At 33.5% G+C, this 25,214-nt stretch overlaps 1 protein-coding gene across 1 annotated transcript; it reads right to left on the bottom strand.

Annotated features, from left to right (window-relative positions):
* LOC138701857 (uncharacterized) lies at positions 1-23,107 on the bottom strand. Its single transcript, XM_069829185.1, has 7 exons — positions 23,068-23,107; positions 16,444-16,635; positions 8,833-8,994; positions 7,495-7,817; positions 7,097-7,235; positions 6,534-6,645; positions 1-1,702 (listed from the first exon to the last, which is right to left on the bottom strand). The coding sequence occupies exons 2-7, from the start codon at positions 16,631-16,633 to the stop codon at positions 1,516-1,518; spliced, it is 1,113 nt and encodes a 370-aa protein (XP_069685286.1). The 5' UTR covers positions 16,634-16,635; positions 23,068-23,107; the 3' UTR covers positions 1-1,515.
* Between the last annotated feature and the right edge of the window lie 2,107 nt (positions 23,108-25,214).

Raw genomic sequence — 25,214 nt, 5'->3', positions numbered from 1 at the left:
CGAAATTGTATGATTATACAAGTATAGTAATTAAGATAGTGTAATCAAATTAAAAAATGGCATATAGTATATTTCTACACCTTCTCGAAAAAAAACCATAATGCACAGATTTACAAAAGTAAACAGTAGCCTATAGAACAACCAAAGTTATTAGATAATGAAACAATAGAAGGTGATTATCCAATTAAATCAACTAATGACCAGCAATGGCTACAGTTCAACAACAGGTTTCAATTCCTACAGTATATTACAAATTAAATGATGAAGACTTAAGAGACGAACAATGCTAATGAATAAACGTAAAATTTTAAAAATATTGATAACCAACCAACCTTGTAGAAAATACATTGAAAATTAATAATGTGTTACGAATTGGATGAAAAGTTTCGTAATGAATAAATGCCCAGCAAATGTGATACAAGGCTATTATTTTAACCCATTATGTTAATTTAAGGTAGGATAGGGAATATATTTTAGTTAGTGAAAACAACACACACGCAAATATGATTACCTATTTCACTAGATGGCCTGAAAGAAAATGGACTGGTTCTGTTTATGTATCATGGGTACTATGTACTTTTCTTCCAAAGTGTTAAAATCAGTATCTAAAATCTGTTATAATATTGTAACTAACTCATGTTTATCTGTAAATGCTTTTACCACGAGAATACTTAAGACCAAGTTTCAGATGACGACAAAATCCAAAATTCGGTCATATCTGGACAATCGACCCTTTTCCCTATACTCTTAAAATAATAATGTGTAATTTTTATTTCAGAATATGCAATAAAAAGTATAAGCAGAAACGATTGTTACCTTCTTGAACAATTTCTGGCTGTGGAAAATATGTTATTAATTCTGATGTAAAAAGAACTGTACGTTTCCATGAACGGTAGTGTGAATTATTTAATGAAATTAATCATAAACCACGCTTTTTAAAGATCTTCCAAAATTGTTTTTCATTTCCAAGAAATAGTACAAGTATGAAAAGTTTCTTTTCCGTACTAGGTGCTGAATAATTACCGGCAAAAAAAATAAATTCTCTTAAGAAATTAGAACTTCTGAATACATACTGTATCTTATGAACAACTTTCACAAGTATAATAAGATAGTAAATTCGTCTCTTCATTAAATTCAGTAAAGAAATGTCAGTATGTATGGTACTGGTACATAATAAAGATGTACATAATTCTACTTTTTAAACTATTTATTTTTTCACTTTCATTTTACATTACGTTATATTTAAAAGTATCCTTCAGTCTTGAGAAATTCTCCTTTTCTTCTAAATAACTGGATTTTTTTATTTTTAATTGGTAACTCCAGCATTGGCAGCCTAAAAAGCTTTGCTCAAAATTACAGAAACCGAAAACAAATTATGTGCCATTTTGAAACTCGTCATCCTCATATTATAGGCTTACACTATACTATTGCCATGTGGAGCACTGAATCTTTTGTTATTTTATGAGTTTGGAAATATTTACGAACATAATATTAAAGAAGATTCTATGTTTGCTTTTAATTTTCTACGACAGAAGGAATGTGTATTAAAGGATTCCAGAATTCAACTATTGATCTGATGCTAAGTGCAAGAAAACTGGTAGCCAGGCCTGTGATGTGCATTGTACAGCCATCTTCTTCCAGACTTCCATCGTCACGCTTTACACGATTTCCAGAGGGTGCTACATTCAATGCATCCAGCCAGCTGGAAAAAAAAGTCACATATATAGGCCTGAGTCTAATTAAATAAATATTTCTTATTTATTATATTCTTATTTTCAACGTTTTATACTAATTAGAATTAAAGAAATGCAAACGTGCTGGTACACATTAATCTTTAAAGCCATTGTTCTGATGCGAGAGTTCTCTACAAAATTTACATTTTTTATATTATTCGATGTAATATAAAGTATAAAGGAAAGTATTATGATGATACAAAAAATACATATTGAGATTTTTACGAAAATATTAGTTCTCAGAATCCCTGATCTCAAATAAGTGGACTTTGCCATGTCATGTAGTCTGTCTGCCTGTTGTGTATTGCGATTTCTCCAAAATTAATGTGCTAATTTTATTCATATCTGTTATTTAGGAATCAACTACTCTTGAAATTATGCGCATAATATAATCATTGTTGACTTCATGGCATCGAGATGTGCTGCAATAATCAAAGCAAAGGACTATGCTACAAAATATTGAGGTCTGAAGTTCAGACACAATAACGTTTTCTTTATTTTGATTTCCTTCCTATTCATAAAATACTTTTGAGCCTGTACAGACGTTAAATTATATTTCATTTCTGATAAAACATCAAGACTTGTATGAAATATGGGGTTAAATAATTTAGAAAAAATAGCAACTATTAGTTATATAATTTGTTTTATTAAAATAGTCACGTGTCTATTTTTTCAGGTTGTAATGTCCCTACAAAATACTTTCGAGCATTACTGTATATTCCCACGTCACTTGTATTTTCGGAGTGCAACAATCGACCAAAGAGAAACTCCTTCGGAGCCAGTGATAGTATAGGGGAGCCTAACGTGAATTGTGGGAAAATAGGACACGGGCCTAACCAGCAAAATAGCCATAATGTAGAAAGTATCATAAAAAATCCAACTCTCCAATTGTCAGGAATTCATCAAGTGAAAACGAAAAGACTTAGTATCCCTTCAGGAAATAATGTTTTAATCACGAGTCCATATAATATATTGGGGTACTAAAGGATAAAGCTGTAGATAGCATAAGGCTAAAAAAGAACTTAGAAAATCTTTAAGGGCTGCCGCAAAACGACATCTTGTATTTCATGATTCTGAAGAATAGAAGCAAGATAAGGATCAATTTTCAAGTGACGATGAAGAAAATAACACTGTCTGCATCTATTGAACGACCTCTTTGATAATTCCAAATCTCGAGAACTCTGGATACAGTGTACTGTATGACATGTAAAGACGGGTGTCATTCATATTTTATCAGTGTGCTCATTCACTCAAGCGTTTTGTATGTGAACTTCGCATATTACATTAAAAAATTGATAATTCAACAAGTATAAAGAGCAACTACTTTCTAAGCTAATATTAACATTTATTGCTCTTTTAGGCATGCCATTTAAAATCAAATTGGATCAGCACTGTGTAAAATCTACTCGATAAATAAGACTATTATTGCTTCATATTATGTCCAGGTGGAGGCTCTCTGAAAATTGCTTAAAATATGTCATAAAGATGATACACAGTCTACCATTATACATTTTACTTGTTTTGCAATAGTTTACTTCATTATCAAATACCAATAAATTATAATAATTTCGTTTATAGTTTACTTTTTAATTATCACAAAAAAGACATGCTGCATAAATTATATTATAATAGACTATGTTTGCAGTAAAAAAATATATCTTCGTTTACTACATTGGATACTCTAAGAATACTTTGAACACTACATACAAAATGTTTATACAGCCAGTGCTGACGTACTGCAGAGAAATTTTAATTACTTCACCTTTCATAAAAGACATAGAATATGTTCAAAACGAAGCTCTCAGACTCATTACTGGTGGAATCAAAACAACTCCAATAGATTCTATGAGATTCCTCATTAATATTAACAGTATCAAAATGACAATAGAAGAAAAAGCACTGATTCAATATGAAAAACTTATCAGATTACCAGGAAACAATTGGCATTCATACAGTCCTCTCTGTAGATTGAAAACTCAAAAAAGTTTCATATCCATTGTTCAAGAATTAAAACAGAAAATCAATAACCCGAATTTAAAAGAAAACTTACAAATTAAACCAAACCCTTTAACTCTATTAAATATAGAATATAATCTAAATTTAACAGAAGAAATACTGAAATCAGAAGTAAACACTGAAATAATGAAACAATTGTCTTTAGAGACAATTAATATTAGGTACCCTCCACAAAATTGGCTTCATTTATACACCGACGGATCCTTGATCTCCAGAGAACAAGATGCTGGTGCAGGTGTTATGTGCTGTCTCTTCTCACTTTATAGATCATTTGGATATGGAACAACAAGTTTTGTGGTGAAATCATTGCAATAAGTGAATGTCTCAGAAATCTTCTATGCCACATCAATAAATTTAGGAATGCAGTTATATTGTCAGACTCCAAAGCAGCTATTCTATCAATCGTCTCTAAACACACACCTTCATCTCAAACAGCAGAAATAACTAAAATGCTCTCTCAATTAATATCACTCAATAAAAGAATTGTATTCCAATGGATACCATCCCATTGTGGAATCCTGGGAAACGAGAATGCGAATGCTTTAGCAAAGAAGGGCAGCACTGCTACTTACAGACCTGTTACTAAATCTACGTATTACTATGTGAAGAGATTTATTAAATCTACATACTTAGACTTCAACAAACAAAATTTGATAACACAATCCCAAGGGAAAAAATGGAACTCTCTGCATCAAAATTCACAGTTAATTCCCGATTTACCACGAAAATCGTCAGTAGCTGCATTTAGATTGGCAACAGGCCATGATTGTTTGGCTAAACACCTGCATAGAATTGGAATATATCAGTCCCCTAACTGCCCATTGTGCAACTCAAACCAAGAAATGGATTCGGAACACCTCAAAATCTGTGCTTCATTGGCTGGTCATGATAATATCTTTGAAAAATATTGGAGTGCAAGAGGTCAAATGACTTTATTGTCAAACGCCTGGCATTAGAAAACAACAACAACAACAACATTGGATACAAAATAAATTTCTTTAGAATACCAAGAAGTAAGAATCTGATATTACCAATACTTACAGAATGTGGCTTAAGTAGACTCTTGCACAGATTCACATTATTTTAATCATTTGTGTGTTGTCAGTACTGAGTATTACTTCGTTATTTATAAAAATCAGTACATAAAATTGATGGAAAAGGTTCTGTGCCATTTATAATGAGAATACATTTGCAGCTTCGTCTGCAGAAAAGTAACTGTTTACAGAAAAATAAAATTATTTTGCTCTATTTCTGTAACATCTTGAATTATGGTAGCTTTACAAAATAATTCTTGTAGATATCTTTATTCCAAAAATTGTTTGTAGATTACTGAACATGAACAAAACCATCCAGTAGATTAGAAGAAATCGCTATATGTCGAGAGACAGTCGGACAGACGAATGGACAGGCAGACAGACATAAAATATTCAAGTCAGAAACGAGTTTTTCGGTTATCAAGGATTCTGAAAACGTTTTTTTCCCATGAAAATCTCGAAATCGATTTTTTTTCAGCATGATAATTCTTCTTCCTTACACTTCGTGTGAAAGAAAGTGTTTGTATGTAGAGTAAAAGCATTACGAAGTGAAGGATAAGTAAGTTAATAAACTAGCATTAAAAATTAATAAAATTAACATAATTCAATTTAAAGCCACTTCAAATTTAATCTCTGAAGCATTGGACACAACTATCAACAATATACCTCTACTAGAAACATCAACAATCAAATTTCTTGGTTTGCATATTAATAATACAATAAATTGGAAAAATCATATCAAAGAAATAACCCCCAAACTTAGCTCAGCATGCTTCGCAATTAGGTCGTTACAACAATTTCTAAACAGCAATATCTTAAAGACAATATATTTTGCCTATTTTCATTCCATTATGTCCTACGGAATAATATTTTGGGGAAATTCTGGAGATAGTAAAAATATATTCCTACTACAAAAAAGAGCCATTAGAATAATAGTTGGAGCAAAGGCTAGAGAATCATGTAGATTATTTTTTAAAAAATTAGAGATTCTAACCTTAACAAATCAATACATATACTCTACAATAAATTTCCTCTTATGTAATAAAGAAAAATTTTCCAACTAACTCAGCCATACATAGTATAAATACCCGCAGAAGGAATGATTTTCATACGCCATCATCAAATTTATCATGCTTTCAAAGGGGAGTATGTTACATGGCGATAAAAATGTTCAATAGTCTTCCTGAAGACATTAAGAATCATAGCCAAAACCCTAAGGTAAAACTAAAAAATTACTTAATATCTCACACTTTCTATTCTGTAGATGAATTCTTGACATTTCACAGTACTGTAGAAATATTATAATACTATTAAATGGTAAACATATTACATTGTATAAAATATTATTGTTATTAAGGTATTATTTCTGTACATATTTCATATTTGCATTTTATTATTAAACATAAGAATTGGACATGTTCTTTAGTCTATGCTATAAAGCAAATGTAAGAATATTATGGAACGAATAAATCTATCTATCTACCTACCTACCTACCTACCTACCTACCTACCTACCTACCTACCTACCTACCTACCTACCTACCTACCTACCTACCTACCTACCTACCTACCTACCTACCTACCTACCTACCTACCTACCTACCTACCTACCTACCTACCTACCTACCTACCTACCTATCTATCTATCTATCTATCTATCTATCTATCTATCTATCTATCTATCTATCTATCTATCTATCTATCTATCTATCTATCTATCTATCTATCTATCTATCTAATAATAACTCACCTATCTGAAATTTCATCAGCAAAACAGCCTGAAGGTGTCTGTAGAGGCAGTATTGTGTCCACATAAAGTGGATTCAGGAACTCAGCAAACCCTTCTATTCCACACAATGTAACTGTCACATATACAAGCAAGAACTATTAGTTAATGAAAATTATTAGTAATAATGGCAATAGTTTTGCTATACAGCAGACTCTTGCCAGTCCGACTACAGAGGGGTGTCGGATTATTGAAAGTGCTTAAAATGTCATTGAATTTAATGTTATGATTTCTTATAAGTGTTCAAACTTCATAAACATGTATTTTCATTCAATATAATTTAAAAAAACTCTATAAATAAAGAACTCTTTATGTAAAATAAATTCTTTGCTAATTTTACAGAAAAAAGAAACATAATATTGTCCTTCTCTAGTCTCTCTTATACTTCAATTTTGTTTACATTAAGCCAATTAATGAAATTATTACTTCTCTCTGTACAGTACAACATGCACATAAATAAATATCATCATGTTGCAAAAATACAGTCCCCTTTTATAGAAAAGAAAACAAATATCTATAGTACATACTTTGCTCAAGGAACAGATCTCTGAATCCTTTTGGTATTCCCAGTTCAACAATTTTATTTTGTTCCACTAAAATATCAGAACACAAGTCCTTTATAGATTCCTGTATATGAGAAAATTCCACTCTGTTTTCACATTCCAGCTGCAAAAAGGAATATTTCGAAAAAAGGTGTTAATGCCACACTTGTATCCAGCAATTACACATATTAATCATTAATTAATTATTGGGCCAACTAAATTTTATATGTATTAAAAAAGACTTTCAATATCAGTGCCTTTCTTTCTTTTAGGATGTTGTAGAATTCAGTAGGTAACAAGTACTCTATGCATTAACAAAAAGCAGTGCCCAGTATTTAAGTCATTAATAATATTATACCTATGACACAAACATAGAAACTCACCTGTCTAGCAATTTGCAAATAGAGCAGTCTGTGGGTAAGAGGATAACCATGAATTTTCTCATCTTTATTCGACATGATGTCCCAACATTTGTTGCTAGTTCCACATTTTGTTGGCGATATTAGAAGACTTATACAATTATCTGATTCCATTTCGCTTGGATGGCCTGAGAATAAAAAGGCCAATACTTGTCGTTTGGTCAGTTTTGGTGGCTTTCCATTAGGCCTCTTCTTGATAACACTTTTTTTAGGAAGTTCACGCAATTTCCCTACAGTTATCGGGTAATCCACTTCCCACAATTCTTCTTTTATAACATGGTCCATTACTGAAATCAAGTTAGCTTCTTAGTTGTATTATAAAAATAACAATAATAATAATAATAATAATAATAATAATAATAATAATAATAATAATAATAATAATATATTACTTATTTGCTACTCATTATTAATATTAGGACGCTAGCAAACAGCTATTAGCTAATAATAGGATAGTACTATAATTATGCAATAATAACACAACAATAATAAGGAAAATAATAACAATTAACAATGATAATAATGCTAAATAAATATTTTAAATGTATGCAAAAAATAAGTCTATAAAATACATTAAATGGATCAAATTCACTGCTGTGAAAGTTGGCAGTTTTAATGCATCTGAAAATAGGGAAAAAAGATTTAGAATTTCTGTCGCAGAAGTTTGTGACCTCTCATATCTTTCACAGGAACATCAAAGCTATCTTTTTCATTTTATATCATTTAATTTATTATATTCCATAGATCTTACATTAGCAATGAAGCTTTAAGATGTGGAACAAGTCAAAATTTTACAAGATTACAATTACAATAACAGTTTTTACAATATTTTACAATTTTTACAATTTCACAATTTTGCAATTTTCTACAATTTTTTATAATATCTTAGTGAAATGTAGTGAGATGAGATGAGGCCCGAGGATTTGCCAAAAGATTACCTGGCATTTGCCTTATGGTTGGGGAAAACCTTGGAGAAAAACCCAACCACGTAATCAGATCAAAGGGGGTGAAATGAAGTGAGGCCGAGGACTTGCCATAGACCATCATATGTTTCATAGGAACACGAAAGCTAACATTGTTTATGAAAGAATCACAGATTATAATATAGTAAATTATCACCTTGAATAGAAATAGGAATACTGTACTCAAGTTTTTGGCGCTTGGAATATAAACTTTGACATTTAAAATAATCACAATTTACTACGATAAAAATATTACAATGTAGAATTACTCTACTAGAGACTTAATACAGAAGTGAACGGAGTTGACAATATACTCTCTATTGACAAATACTATACTTACTAAGATTATATGCTTCCCTCTTATCTTCTATTCTGATTGGCATGTATTTCTGAAAAATTTCTTCGCATTTATTCTGCAGAAGAGAGATTGTTGCCAAATCTGATAATTTCTTCTTCGTAGTAGGACTCTGAAGGAGATGTTCTTTCATAACTGCGAGCTGACCTTGTAAAATTGTATGAAGTATTACATTTACATACGTACATAATTATAGCAACAAAACAAAATCGAAAAAAAGAAATTAAAAAGTAAGAAATAATCGTGACAAAGTAGGTACTGGTACCAGTATTTGTAGCTGCCTTTAAATTCTAGAGACTTGTATCATACAGATTCATTACGCTCATGTCAGAGGAGAAGCAAGTAAATAAATTGATATTCATATATTATAAGTACCAGTAGGCCCACAGGATCCAATCTCAGTGGCAGCAAAATGGTTAGAAAATTAGAGGAAATGGATGGACGAGGAGAGAGTTCTGAAATCTAAATTACCTTTCGCATGCTTTCATAGTTTAAAGCACTCGCTTTTGTTGAATTGTTTACTGGGGGTTTGAGAAAACATGTATCGTGCATGTAGAGAAAAATTAAAAAAAAAATAAAAATCTCAGTGGCAGCAATTGCTACTACTGGCTACCCCCTGTGGGCACCCTTGAGTACATACTATTGCTATTTTCCACTTCAGAAATTTCTATAACTCATGTTATATCACTATTTCCATTTGTGGTGCCTTTCTGAGGGTGAAGTTGTAATTCATACGCTCCTCTTAAAAATATGGCTTTTATCAAAATTTGTTTGTATTTATATAATGTTATATGCATATGGAACGCCAGAATGACATCCTACGAAGATATATGATGTGTTACGTCTTAGGTCCGCAAAATTCCCTCACAATAAGTCACAAATATTTCACAACTACTAGGAGTGAACAGCAAATTAAAATATGGCACATGTTTTACACAGCAGTGATAACGTCATAGTATCTACCCGTTAAATTCGTGTTAATAAGTACCATTATACAAGTCTGAGGTCAGCCATGAATTAAATGACATTATTTTTTTCGAGTCACTTGTACTTTGATATTAAGACATATGTTATCTTCGGTTCTAACTGGTTGGATCAAATCTATCAGTTGAATTAAAAAATTATGCTTATTTGCATATTTTTAGGAAGTTTTTAACTCTGTATTTTTAAAAAAATATGCAATGTTTAAATTTTAAATCACATTTTCTTCTTATCAAGCTTTTACTGCATATTTTTTATATTTTAATGACATTTCACATGAAAACCTAATAAATACAATGCGGTATATATTATTCATTCCTTAAGGGAACTATCGAAATAATTTGTGATGTGTATGTAGAAAAAGCCTACTACTATCCAACAGGAAAAAGCTGTGACAAGCATTCTGGTTCCTAAAGCCAGTATAAAGGAAGAAGTGTCTGCAAGCAGCTAGCATTACATCTAAAAATCAATGAATTTTCATGAAAAATTAATATTATGCACCCCTAAACTCTTCTCGTCAAAAACCAAAACTTTTGTCACTTCTCAACCAAATAACAGGCATTTCCCATATTTATTCTGCGTTTAACTTCCTCTCGAGTGTCATTTATATTTGTTACTATTGCTCCAAGGTACTTGTATTTTTCCACCTTTTCAAAGAATAAATTTGCAATTTTAATATTTTCATTTCGTACTATATTCTGGTCACAAGACATAATCATATACTTCGTCTCTTCGGGATTTACTTCCAAACCTATCCCTTTGGGGCTTACTTTCAAATCTATCTCCTTACTTGCTTCAAGTCAAATTCCCATGTTTTCCCTAATAGTTTGTGGATTTTCTCCTAACATATTCACGTATCCGCATAAATAAGCAGCTGATGTATCCGTTCAATTCCAAACTCTCCCTGTTTTCCTGTACTTTCCTAATGACATATTCTAGAGCAAAGTTAAAAAGTAAAAATGATAGTACATCTCCTTGCTTTAGTCCGCAGTGAACTGGAAAAGGAACTTCCTATAGATCAAATGTTATTGTTTTCTTCCCTGGCTTGGGCCCTGTTTAGAAGCTTCCTTATCAGTAGACTTGGCATCATACGCAAGATCAGCTTGACAATGGTGCTCTTCCAGTTCTTAGTTCACCCTTGTTCTGCGCCAGATTTATCTGCAGAGTAAATTTGTCGCATGTGGTCCTGTCACAAGTGTCTGTCATTGGCTTCTTTATGGCAAGTTTCAAACTCTGCAATAGCTTTTCGTGCAATCGCAACTCAGTAGCTCTCCTAATCATCATAATATAACTGTGACAAAGTAAGGAAAGTGGCGAGTCTTTGTGAGTGTAATGGCTTTCATGACATTAAGCTACAATTTCCCCGAAAATTATCATTTTAATTTTATCTCAATTTGTTGCATACAGTAGTTATTGATGAACAAACAGTGTATACATTTTTTGGGCTACTCTGTAGCCTATAGGCACCGTGGAAGCTCCTCTGGTGGCGACTGTTGTTACTAACTGTGGGACAGCAGCGATAGAGTTGTGCTTGAAGCATATGAATATACTTAACATCTCAGGTTAAATGATTAGAAATATGGATGATCTTAAAAAGCGGAAAAGTAATGCAAATTGCTGTGTTCTTGAGTGTAGTAATGCTTATAGGAATACACCAACTGATATTGTTTTTATTCATTCCCAAAACAGAAAACTGAAGCACAACGACGCTAATTGTGGATCCAAGCAGTACGTAGACGAAAGTAAATAAGGCTACACTGCTTGTAATCATAGTATTATTATATACTAGACCTGATATAAAAATAGATTGTATATACTATTATGTTTATAAATAACCATTAAGTTAACAACGACAGGAATTTATCATTTAAATTTCAAAAAGTACATAATTACCGAGTTCTTTACATATATATTATGTATAATATTAGCAACAATAAATAATAATATACTTATTTTTAAATGTATTCATATCGATATTTAATTCTTTATTTCAAGTGCTGATGGTTCACCTTGGAAACCAACACCCGCAGCAAGAATTTGCGGAATTCATTTTATTGGGAACGAGATCAGGACACCCCCAAAACTAGCATACCGTTCCCAGTATTTTTATAAAAGATTACAAGAAAAAGACTGCCTCATCTCAACTAGCTCCGGAAAGATACGAAAGAGACGCATAAAGAAGAAGAAAAGATGAACATTTAAGTTTTATGGCAGACGAATGCTCAACAAGTGTTATTTCGAAAAATGAAGTAGCCATACAGGCAGAAGTAAATGAAACCATTCTTAGTGATTTTGTTTTTTCTTTCACAATTGAATTGTGTGAATTGTCTACTCAAGTGTCTATTCCATTACATGCCGAACTGAAGTCACATAAGAAATGTTATGACAAGCATTCAGGAACAGATGATATGTTTAATGAAATGTAAAGTTTCCGAAATTATTCTACAATAAAATATGAGATAGAACTACCAGACTTAATGGGAGTGACATTTGTGGTTTCGAATATATTGTTAAAATTGCTGCCAATTGAAGCACAATCATACCCGTAGAATCAAAATGAGAAATATTTCCAATTCTATAATTTAACCCAAAAATAGCTACCATAGATAGTCGAAATGCCCCAAGATGTAGACCATACATATTATTTTTGCCATTTTTATGAATGAATTTCACATCGAAAGGTTTCGAAAAATTCTGTCCAAGAGTAAGGTTAGTAAAGAAAATCGTCTACTCATATTTTCTAATTAAAATGAAAACTGGATTGTCGTACAATTATAATTATAATGTATTTTTACCGCCACTTTAATGTTGTTGACATCCAGAATGGTTATTGTAATTTTGGGTTTTGGCCTAGCAGAGAAAGTATTCAGGAAACAATGCCTGCAATATTGAAAAATGTAGAGTGACAATTAATTTTTCAGAAGTGGAACAGCCACCCAATGTGGATCAGATGGTGGCCTTCAAATCTAATGCTACCGACCGAGGCAGATCGAGTGATACATTCATAACAACTGATTGAGGATTATTGACTTTATTAGAAGGTGGTGATGAAGTCAGGTTTTCCCGGAATAATAACAAACCTCTCCGATAAAGGGATTATTGTTGTTACTCCACCATATCTGCACGATGGTAAATTAACTACTTACAGCATTGCCAGTGTTCGAATTCATGTTGAAAGGTGCATTCAGCGAATTAAAATATACAGTATAATACACTCAGGGACAAAAAAAACCGGAGACTTTAATATTTGCTGGTATTTTGCAAAACATTATCTTCTCATACAATATTATGGTAGCCATCTGTTGTTATGGAGACGTGTATACATTCTTGATTGTTTTTGTTTTATAAACAAGCCATTACAACCAAATATTCCAATTTTGCTTTCGGAGTCTCAGCTATAACAATTTTGTCTCAACCATTTTGTGCTTCATTATCGTTATCATTCGTTATTTCTTTATTTTTACATTTTCTGTGTTTAAGTGGAGTTGTAACATTTGTCTTAAAACAAGATGCGACCTGAAGATGTGGCTCGAACTGTAGCCCTTTACCATTATGGACACAGTATACGTTACATTGCAAATGTTATGAATATGGCTAGAAGCACAACCCATGATGCCATGCCATGAGAGACCCTAGAATATACCAGAAGACCAGGTTGGGGTCGTCCAAGAGCTACAAATCCAAATGAGATAGGTATATGGTGTTGAGAGTTCTTAGGGAGAGCAACCTGCCAGCTACTAGTGTAGCCCAGCAATTTGTTAACATGCATGGACGCCCAATTTCGGCCAAAACAGTTAGAAGGAGGTTGAAAGCAAGTGGACTGATATCAAGTAGACCTGCAACTGGTCCCAGACTTCTCAGGATGCATCAAGTTGAACGACTGCGTTTTGCAAATGATCACAGGGATTGGAGAAATGGACAGTGGAGCTGTGTTCTGTTCACCGATGAGTCCCGTTTCAATCTGTGCTCACCTGATGGACGTGAAAGAGTTTGGAGAAGGAGGGGAGAACGATTTTCACAGTGTTGCATTTCCGAAAATGTGCCGTATGGAGGTGCTGGAGTGATGGTTTGGGCAAGAGTGTGTACAGATGCTCGTACAGAGTTGGTTTTTGTTGAAAATGGAAGACTAACAGCTGATAGGTATATAAATGAATGTTTGGTTGATCATGTTGTGCCATTTGGCCAATTTGTAGGCGATAATTTTGTTTTAATGCATGATAATGCACGGCCACATATTGCCCATGCTGTCGGAGATTATCTCCAAGAAGTGGGAATCCATGTTCTTCCATGGCCAGCAAGGAGTCCAGACATGAACCCAATTGAACACGTGTGGGGCATGCTGGGACGGCGTGTTAAGAATAGACAACCGAGACCAGAATCATTACAAGAGTTGAGGCAAGCACTTGGCGAAGAATGGGAACTTATTCCTCAAGAAGACATTGCTAACCAAATTGAGAGCATGCCAAAACGTATGGATGCAGTTATTCAAGCCAGAGGAGGTAATATCCGTTACTAAAAAGAGTTTTTAATGTTTAAGGCACCATAAAATGAAAAAACAGTTAGACCAAACGATGCCATAGTTATACACCCTTTGTAATTTTTTGTAAATTTTCTCATCAGAGATTTTTTTTTTTTCAAATGTTATCGTATAAGGTGCTAAATGAAAGATTATTTTGTTTAAACGGGTTTTGCTTCATTTTGAAATAATTGGCAACAAAATACAAGCAAATATAGAAGTGTCCGTTTTTTTTGTCCCTGAGTGTATTTTACACAAACTATCAATTGAACTGCTTCCTCATGTTGATCTTGTTGTTTATTCAACGGTCCAAAGAGAAGTCTGAACCTCATAAGTGATACCAACAAGGCACCACTTATGAGGCAACTAGGCCAGAATATCATGGGGTAGAGTGGCCAGTTCCTTTTCCCTTCCATTGCATATATCGCTGACTTAGCTACAAATTACACTAGTCAGACTTCATATGCATACAGACAATTTTTCTTCCTCTGACACATATCGTCAAGTGAGATGTACAGCCTGATAACAGATGTACATATCAGCCAGAACCTCAATCAAAGGTAGTATGTTGATCATATTGTTCATTATGTGTTGTGTTTTAGAGAATTTGCAGTCGCCTATTATTCAGGAAGTGTAATTAAGACTACTTTTATAATTAAATCACATTAAAATACGTAATTTATAGAGACATTATACACACACAAATATTACACACGTCATGACATCAAATATAAGAATATCAATTTTTTTTTTAGTAATATGACTGTTCACCCTCATTCATGGTCTGAAATCTGATTTAAATGCCAAACAACTACACTGATATTTTAGGAACTTTGTAGTTAACATTTTACACTCCTCTAGCAATAGGCTACTGAACTTTCCACTGAGTCTATAAAATAATTAAAGACTGGAGATTGCTGGGTTTGCAGTGAAAGACCTGCCCTTGGGTAGAACACTATGAATCAATGAACCCATTCTTATTAATATTACGACTTTTTATCGGCAGAAAGCCGCATGTAATTTCTATATCACACATGACTAGTGAATGACTGCGAGCCTGTAGTTAATTAGGAATTGAGACACTGCGCGGCGCCACCAGTACGATTTTGAGACCCATGCACGGTGCCTATAGGTTATATTTCCACACAAAGAGTCTCAAAATTATGAATTGCCTCGAAATACACAACGAAACTACTCCGCAACCATTGAAGAAACGAAATATGCCTCCATACACACTTGTCTTCTTTTGTAGCTAAATAACTCATTTTTCACAATTTTGGAATTACGCCTTCCTCCCTTAATGCACCTACCCGAGAACTTTGTCCCTGACAGAACTCGAGACGAAATTTGTCGGCCACTTCTTACTCACGTTGAATTTCGACACTGAATAACGTCTGAAGTTCGAACCATTTCAATAAATCATATATTTTAAATCATAGTATAATAGTAATAGTATAGTATTTATTAGCTGTCGTTATAGCAAAAGCTAATGACATTGTCAAATTACACGTGTGAAATTATAGTGCAAAAATGAAAATTATTCTATTACAACACTAAACATAAAACAAAATGATCACAAATACTCCTTAGAGTTTACAATTGAAAGTCAAGATTATCAAAAATAGGCTAATATCTAGATGAAAATTGTAACACACTGATCACAAATATTACTTGATTTGCTCCGTTCATATACAATAAAACAAGAATTAACTTAATTTATGAGAATTTCCTAATATATTACAAAATAATGACAGTAAAGTTGAACTATTTAAAAGAGTTCATAGTCCTTACGTCTGACCTTGCTTTAGTGGTTCGTTTACACGCAACAAATCACCAAGGGGCGTGAAATTAGACTTGCACTCCTACATCAATAAGTGACCATCCAATATCTAGCTCTGGCCGAAGTAAATAGAAACGTAGGCTGAATTTGTAATGTGAAATAGAAAGAATTATATAGGGCCTATACCTAATATTTCTTCTAGCAATTTCCCCCCCCCCCGTTAATACGAAGTTAACCGTCTATTTTGTCAGTTTATTCTATGCCAGTTACTAACGACATTGAAATATAGGCTGATGTTCAAGAATGATGCTATACTTACCCCTGGCTAATACAACCCCCAATATCATATCGCCAACAACACTACCGGTACGTGATTGAAGCATGTAATCCAATAGCTTGTTGAATGATTGTACAGATCTCCTCAACTGTGGCCAATAGTCCGGGTAGTCTACTGCATTGCTTGCCAATACAAGGAACAGTAATGTCAAAGGTTTCCAAATTATGGCCATGTCTGTAAACAGTACACATATGAGCCATTGAGAGCAGAAGTGGTGTAAGTCAAAATTGGGTAATGAGGGTTAAAGTAAATATTCTATAAAATACAGCGCGAAATACTGTTCTCCAACTAGGAGATTAACCGTGAAAGGAATGTGCTTACTATTGCGTCATCTATTGGAGCGAAGTAGAGAGATAATATTACCGTTATAACGTCAGCTTAAAAAACATGCGCTCTCCTGCATATGTTATTTCCTGTATGGAGGGATTAAAATACCAGGAGATTAACCGTGATCTAATTTTGTAACTAGGGTAGTATAAATGTATGTGTATATCTGTGTTATCGTTTGTGCTTTGAGAGTTAGCCAATGGAAATGCGTGCACCCACATGTGTGACCTTATGACATCTTATGACATCAACATTCATTCACAGCATTACCCCGCTGCGTGTCATTCCCCTGAGACTTTCTCCTGGTTGGAGTAGAGTAGCAATTAATATTCAATTTATTTGAACTATTACTAGTCAGTGGATAGCACGAAGGACATATTAATTGCTATTTTGCGCTGTATTTTACAGAATTTTTACTTTAAACCTCATTACCCAATTTTGACTTCTGCTCTGAGCGGCTCAATAGTCACGAAGAAATCAACGGTGTTCTGTATCACACTAAATCTGACGGTTTCTGTTTACGTCTTTAGATGCGTAACAACTGTGTAGTTCTCAATCATCACACAGTATTAGATAAGGTGTGGGCTACTGTTACGTAAAAAGTTACATTGCTTTCCGAAAACTCTGGTTAAAATTCTGTGTATTTTCGCAGTTATTTTCAATCTCCGTTGTCATTATTGTACCAATTTACCAACATAATTACATTATTATCGTTTCATAATAGAACATTCAGCTCATAATAAAATCATTTTATCTTACTACCTGCATGGAATTAATAAAAAATGAAAAGAGAAATGAGTACCAGTTAAAATTTTATGACAGTATTTTGTGTCACGACAGTACCAATTCAGAAGGAAAAGTGTTTCATTAATTTTCCGCCATGCTACTAAATGGTGTGTGCAATGCATTATATTTTTTTTTTATTTCATAGGAGGCTTGATATGAATAATAATTGCTGGTATCGGCCTTGGCCAACTTTTTCCAAAGGGAAAGAAAATGTAATAAATCTGACAGATACATTGAATGCTAAACCTCTAGATACACACATAAGTGTTCTTCCCATTGCAGGTCTTTCACTGCAAACCCAGCATTCTCCAATCTTTCCTATTTTCTGCCTTCCTTAGTCTCCGCATATGATCCCCATATCTTAATGTCATCTATCATCTGATATCTTCTTCTGCTCCGAACTCTTCTCCCGTTCATCATTCCTTCCAGTGCATCCATCAGATCTCCAGATAATTCATGGAAAACCAGAGGACTTACGAGTAATACAGAGCAATCGAAGTAACTGACACCTAAACCATTAAAACCACCATCATCATCATCATCATCATCATCATCATCATCAATGACTCGAAAGCTCTTTTGGGACCTGACCTTCTTTGAAGAAAGTTTTCACAACTGATAATAATTAGATAGATAGGCTACACTAGCGGCGGTACCTCACACCCTTGCTAAAACTGTTATGAAACCACTATTAGTGAAGCTAGTGAAGTGCATGGTGGACGAAAAACTGCAAACTTGCCCTTATCAAATAACACTGGGCATAATCGATCCAGAATCTATCAAGAGATGTAAAAGATATAATTTCCCGTATTCGTCAAACGAAATTTTCGCTACATCTTGAATCCATGGACGTTGTCGGATTAGCTGTGTTAATGACGTTAGTGCGGTATGAATTTTCAGGTTCTTTCATAAAGATATTTTGTTCTGCAAGCCATTGCCATCCTCTACAAGTGGTACTGAATTTTCTTTCTTCATTGAAAACTCGATACCGTGGGACAATTGCATTGACGTGTGCACATATGGCGCAAAGGCCATTGTAAGTCCTGTTGCTGGCACTGTTACAAGGATGAAGATAGTTAAAAAAAATTGCACAAATAGTCATTATGTATTACACCAACACGCCATCGCAACGAAAAAATGACAGCGATAATAAAGCAGGTACTAGACAATGCCGTCAAAATTATCATCTTTATTAAGGAACGACCTTTGCAGTGTAGGCTACTCAAAATTCTGTGTGAAAATATGGGAAGGATACACAAGTCATTGTTATTAGTATTGCACACTGAAGTGCGATGATTGTCGCGCGGTAAAGTGTTGCCCCGTTTACATGAACTTCGAACGGAAGTTTCTTCACTTTTGAATGACCAAAACGTTTCCTAGCAGATTATTTGAATGATCAGGAATGGTTGTGCAAATTATGTTACTTGGCAGACATTTTTTCAAAAGTGAACGAATTTAGCTCATCCATACAAGGTAAACGGAAGACTATATTCGATGCTAATGACAAAATTGCCGTGCTGAAGAAAAAGATAGGATTATACATGGAAAGCATCGAGAAGAAGGACTAGATATGTTTCTCATTGACTTCAAACTTTATAGAAGAAAATAACATAATAATGAATTATTCATTCATAGCAATAATACAATTTGTTTCAAAATATGAAGTCATACTTTCAAAGGGCCACCGGCGCGGCTCAGTCGGTTAAGGCGCTTGCCTGCCGGTCTGAAGTTGCGCTCGGGCGCGGGTTCGATCCCCGCTTGGACTGATTACCTGGTTGGGTTTTTTCCGAGGTTTTCCCCAACCGCAAGGTGAATGCCAGGTAATTAATCTATGGCGAATCCTCGGCCTCATATCGCCAAATACCATCTCGCTATCACCAATCTCATCGACGCTAAATAACCTCGTAGTTGATACAGCGTCGTTAAATAACCAACTAAAAAACTTTCAAAGGGACACTCATGAATCGATTCTAAAGAAATATGAGTGGACTGTAGATCCACTTCCAGTGAACTCAAAACCAGCAGCCCTCACTGCGGCAGAATATGAGGTCCTTATAGACATGGTTTCGGAAAGCCACTGTCAGGCAAACCACTTCTCGAATTTTGGGCTACGTTAGGGGAGCGTCTTTTGATGGTAAGTTCAGAAGCAAAATTTCTCTTACTGCCTTTTGGTATTATGTTTGGTACTAACGTATCTTTGTGAAACGGCTTTTTCGAGGTAGCCTACACGGCTACAAAAACAAAATATCGAGCTTGTTTGGACGCAAAGACGATATATGTCTTCAACTGACTTCTATGACACCAGACATTGACAAACTCTGCTGCAAGAAGTAGGCATATTCTTCATATTAATTTCGGGTGTATATGTAACATTGTAACATGTTTTTAAATATCTTAACTACTTGTTATAAAATTTTATAGATTTAAATGATATTATCTTCAGTACTTTTTACTATTGTTTGCTTTATTAATGTAGCCTTATATAACTTATTCATACTTTCGTATATGTATCGTGTGTAATATGCTTAATCTGGTTTCGTCTAGGAGCCTGGAGGGCACTTAACGAAGAGGGGGCGAGAATATGTCCTCTTTGCGGTAGAGGCGAGACATCACACCATATTTTATCGGAGTGTGAAGCCACAGAAGCTCTGAGGAAACGATTCCTGCCAGAGACCTTCATTACATCTAGCAGGGGGCACTTGGCAACATATGATATATTAAATAATGCTAAATTCTGTGACTGTGTGGGAAAATTTATGGCAAAAGTTCGACCGTTGAGGGTGGAACTGGCCGAGGGGGAGGGAGCCGAGGAAATAAGGGAAAGAGTTATTTATTAGTGTTGTAATGAATAGTATTAACACTGAGCGAATGAGGTAATTAGGGGATAATGTTCTTTTTGTATTTATTGTGTCTTTCTTCTATTTGTATTTTATTGCGTGTGTATAGTTTTTTATGTAGGCCTATTACCTTTTTATTTATTATTTGGATTATTTGGTGCAGTTTCAGTAAGGAATTGAATTTTATATATATATATATATATATATATATATATATATATATATATATGTGTGTGTGTGTGTGTGTGTGTGTGTGTGTGTGTGTGTGAGTGTGTGTGTGTGTGTGTTTGTTTGTTTCACTGTGTTTTTTTCATATCTTACATTTATTTTATTTTTATTATTTTTTGTGAAATTTGGTATGAAGTTAGATTAGTCATAATTGTGGTAATTAATGATAACGGTAGTAATAATAACTGTTGTCTTACTATTTTATTATTAGTAGTATTATTTTTGTTTTGAAGTTTCAAACTGTACATAGTTACAGCACGAATGGCCGTACGGGCTCGTGCGAAGGATCTTGTGTAGCCTACATGAGTTTGTAATATGCTTCATACAACGTAGACAGATAAAAAATAATAACTAAATATTTCTTGGGGCTCCAGGAGAAAATTTTGCTTCAAAAAGGGCTCCGTGGCTGAAAAAGTTTGGGAACCGCTGGGCTACACGAAGGCGAGACTTCCACGAAATGAGATCAGCAAGATGCCGTATCTCCAATTAAAGCATCATATAACAATAACAGACAAACATCCATGCTCTAGGCGGGATTCGATCCAAAATCATAGCCTTCCCGCAGTATCAAATTATTGGTATATCTGTACTACATACAATAAAATATACTATTAACATCGTTAATTACGTGATTTATGTACCTGTCTATCTCATTCATACTCCTTTCGTCTCCTTACATTCTTTTCATTTTTTTATTAATTTGTTTATTATTATGATTAAGGAGGTTTCACAATGTTCACAACATTTTCCTGCGCCCAACTATTAATATTCTGTTGCTTTTCTCTAATGTTCCAGCAGAAAATAGGAAAGACTGGAGAAAGCTGGGTTTGCAGTGAAAGACCTACCCTTGGGCAGAACACTAAATTAATATATATATATATATATATATATATATATATATATATATATATATATATATATATATATATATCTTTCATTTCAAAACTTCCCAGTCTAAATAACTAACTATTTGAACTGAATTCAATTTAAACAAAAAAAAACACGTCAATTTAGATATTGAGGGGGAAGTCTGAAATGCTTCACGGACAGAGTAAGACTGAATAGTGTAATAACAATAATTATTATTTTCAAAGTTGTGTCATAGCATTTTCGTCTCTTACTCCTCTGTCCTACTACTTCGCAACACATAGGGGAGAGTCGGGTAGTATCGGACATCGGGTAATATCGGACAGTGAGTTTCTTTCATCTACCACACGATTATAGTACCTGATTGGCATGGTTACGTTTCTGTGATGTCGCATAGAGAAACGTAACCATGTCATTCAGGTACTACCGTATGGTGGTAGATGAAAGAAACTCACTGTCCGATATTACCCGATGTCCGATACTACCCGACTCTCCCCTAACAAAAGTCGCTATTTACTTCTCAGATGACATTAAAGCAACGTAACGTGACGTCACGAAAAGAGAGGGGGTGGCCTGATGGCTTTATCTCTACCAGGTTACATAAATAAATAAATAAATAACAAAAATGTCAATAAACAATGGATCCCTCGCATGAAAACAATCATACAGTGAGATATTTTAGTGCGCCAAGGAAAGAAAAAAGAAACAAAGGAGATAAGATATTAAATTTCGGCACAGAGTGGAATACCGAAAAGCGTTTTTGGACAAAAACTGTATAATAATAATAATAATAATAATAATAATAATAATAATAATAATAATAATAATAATTTATTGGGTAGTGTCCACAACTCGCACAACGTCTAATTCCCACAGACATACTAAATTATAAATACAGTATATTAAGCAAACCCGTGCACAGGATTTGAACATGTGGTGGAAGTGTTCCGTAGTTGAATAGCATCATTAACTCACATAACGTCTTTTATTTTATTTTCTAACTATTATAATATTATTTTAGTAAAATATGTATGTAATTACTATATTACACATTTTTGCGATGCTGTTTTATCTTGTTTCATTTATTTTGATAGTTTAATATGGAGTATAAATCGATTCTAAATAGGATAGTAGTTGATACAACGTCGTTAAATAACCAACTTAAAAACAGGGAGTATTAGCCTCCAAAATTCATCCCTCTCGTACACGACCTTGTACTTAATTATAACTGATAATAATGTGTTACCAGTATAAAAAAATAAAAAGAAAGAAATTACAAACGAAATGCAATATTAAAATGCTAATTAATTTTAACTAATAATTACTCTAATATTTCATACTTATTAACAGTATTTGTCATTGTATTGTATATAAGCAACCAATTAATTTAATCACATGACACTACACAGAAATTGCGAATGTCACAAGGGACATGAAGTTATGCAGCATGGTGCATTACGATGTGGAATTTTATATCGGTGAATGATTGTACTTAAAAGTTAATAGTCCTATTGTTTTCTAACGTCGTGAAAACAGTTTAAATTGACGAAGAGACACTTACCTGTATCAGCAGCCTCCTTCAGCGTCAAAGCCAAGTCAGGTGTAAGAACGAACTGGTGAGCTGAGCTTTAGCAGATTCGCCACCCCCCTCTCTTTTCGTGACGTCACGTTACGTTGCTTTAATGTCATCTGAGAAGTAAATAGCGACTTTTGGTCGTAAAGGTGATGATAAAATAGATTTCCTGAACAGAAATGAAACATCTAAGACATATATAAGCTCATATTCTTTGAGATGCCAAAAATGTAAAATCGAAATGTCCGTAAATATAGTAGGCTATATCATAATACTGTTACAATGTTCGTTTCATTAATATTATAAAAATACTTTATATATATATATATATATATATATATATATATATATATATATATATATATATATATAATGATAAGGGATGGATTAGAAATAATTTATTTTGCTACATATAACTGTTTTTAGATACGTACTTTAAAGATCCTGTATATTCATTAACCTTAGGCAACGTGCAAGATATATTGAGCTGTAGATTAAAATAATTAAATTTACATACATACAAGTTTCTAGACATTGAAATAGTAACGTAGAGTTTTAGAAATATTTTATTCATTGAGAACATTATATGATATTAGTGGTCTTATAGTCTATCAGACTTCGATTACACGGCACCGAAATTCCGTTCAGTGAATCAGTAAAGAATCTAGGTATTTATATGGATAAAAGTTTAAATTGGAACATTCAAGTTGCAGAAACCTGCAAAAAAGTATTCTCATTAATCCACTCGTTTAGGCGATTGAAGAATTTTCTACCCTTTTCCATGAAAAAAATGTTAGTGCAAACACTCGTGCTGCCCCACTTCGATTACTGTGATATTCTGCTTACTGACCTAAGCGTTACTTCGGCGCAGAGACTACAATGTGCGTCTGTTTCGTCTGCAATATTCGCCAGGCTGATCACGTAACACCATCCCTCGAAATGTTGTCCTGGCTCCGTCTAGAAGATCGTAGGAAAATCCACTGTCTTTCCCTTCTCTTTCACATATTGCATTTCTCCACTCCTGTCTATCTTGCGTCTCGTTTTCAAAATTTATCCACCCATCATAACCTAGACACATGATCACAACACTCCTCAATTTTATCCATTCCCTCCCACCGAACATCCTCATATTCATCTTCTTTCACTGTGGCTGTTCCTCGGCTTTGGAATTCCCTACCGAGTAATGTCAGGGACTGTCAGACATCAAACCAATTTAATAATAGACTAATGAAATATTTTTCCAACAATTCTTGTTAACAATAATAGCTGTTTCAGGTTTCTCAATGTTTAATGGTTATATATATCACAGATAAATATCTAAACTATCTCATTATTATTATTATTATTATTATTATTATTATTATTATTATTATTATCATTACTATTATTATTGTTATTATTATTATTATTATTATTATTATTATTATAACTATTTCTTACCAGTGTTTATTATTGTCACACTAACATTACTTATCCAACTTTCATGTTGTTTTATGGTCTAGATGTTAATGTAATAACTATGTAAGCAATTGTATTCAATTAGAATTAGAGTCTGGCTGGGCGGAAGAGAAGGCCTACTGGCCGTAGCTCTGCCAGATTAAATAAATAAATAATAAAAAAATATCTACCACAATCTTAATGACAGTCAAATATATATTAGCTTCTCCCAAATAAGTTTGAAAGCAGCGTTGCTGCACAATATCAATTATTTTTCTTTCTCCCTATTCATATACAGAGTGAACCGTATGTAATATCATTAATTTCAGGGGGTTAGTCCTTGAGATATTTCAAACAAAAACGTTTAATAAAATTTTCCTCGTTTTTGCTTCCTTTTCGAGTTAAAAATGGTTTTCTATTAAACGTTATAGCATGTTTTGGGAAATCCATTGATTGAATCCCCAATATACTCAGTCAATTTAAAAGAGCAGTTTATTATGATAATAAATTATTGAAATAATTTTAATTTTGTCCTTTAAATATGCTGAAATTTGACCCGAACGAATGTAACATTTTAAAATTCCTTTTCAGAACAAATAGTTACATTTATTCGGATCAAATTTCTGCACATTTAAAGGACAAAACTAAAATTCTTTCAATAACAATTTATTATCATAATACACTGCTCTCTTAAATTG

This window comes from Periplaneta americana, chromosome 6 (genome assembly GCF_040183065.1).
Source record: "Periplaneta americana isolate PAMFEO1 chromosome 6, P.americana_PAMFEO1_priV1, whole genome shotgun sequence".
NCBI classification, from domain to species: domain Eukaryota; kingdom Metazoa; phylum Arthropoda; class Insecta; order Blattodea; family Blattidae; genus Periplaneta; species Periplaneta americana.
This window is presented reverse-complemented; position numbering and strand designations above follow the sequence as displayed.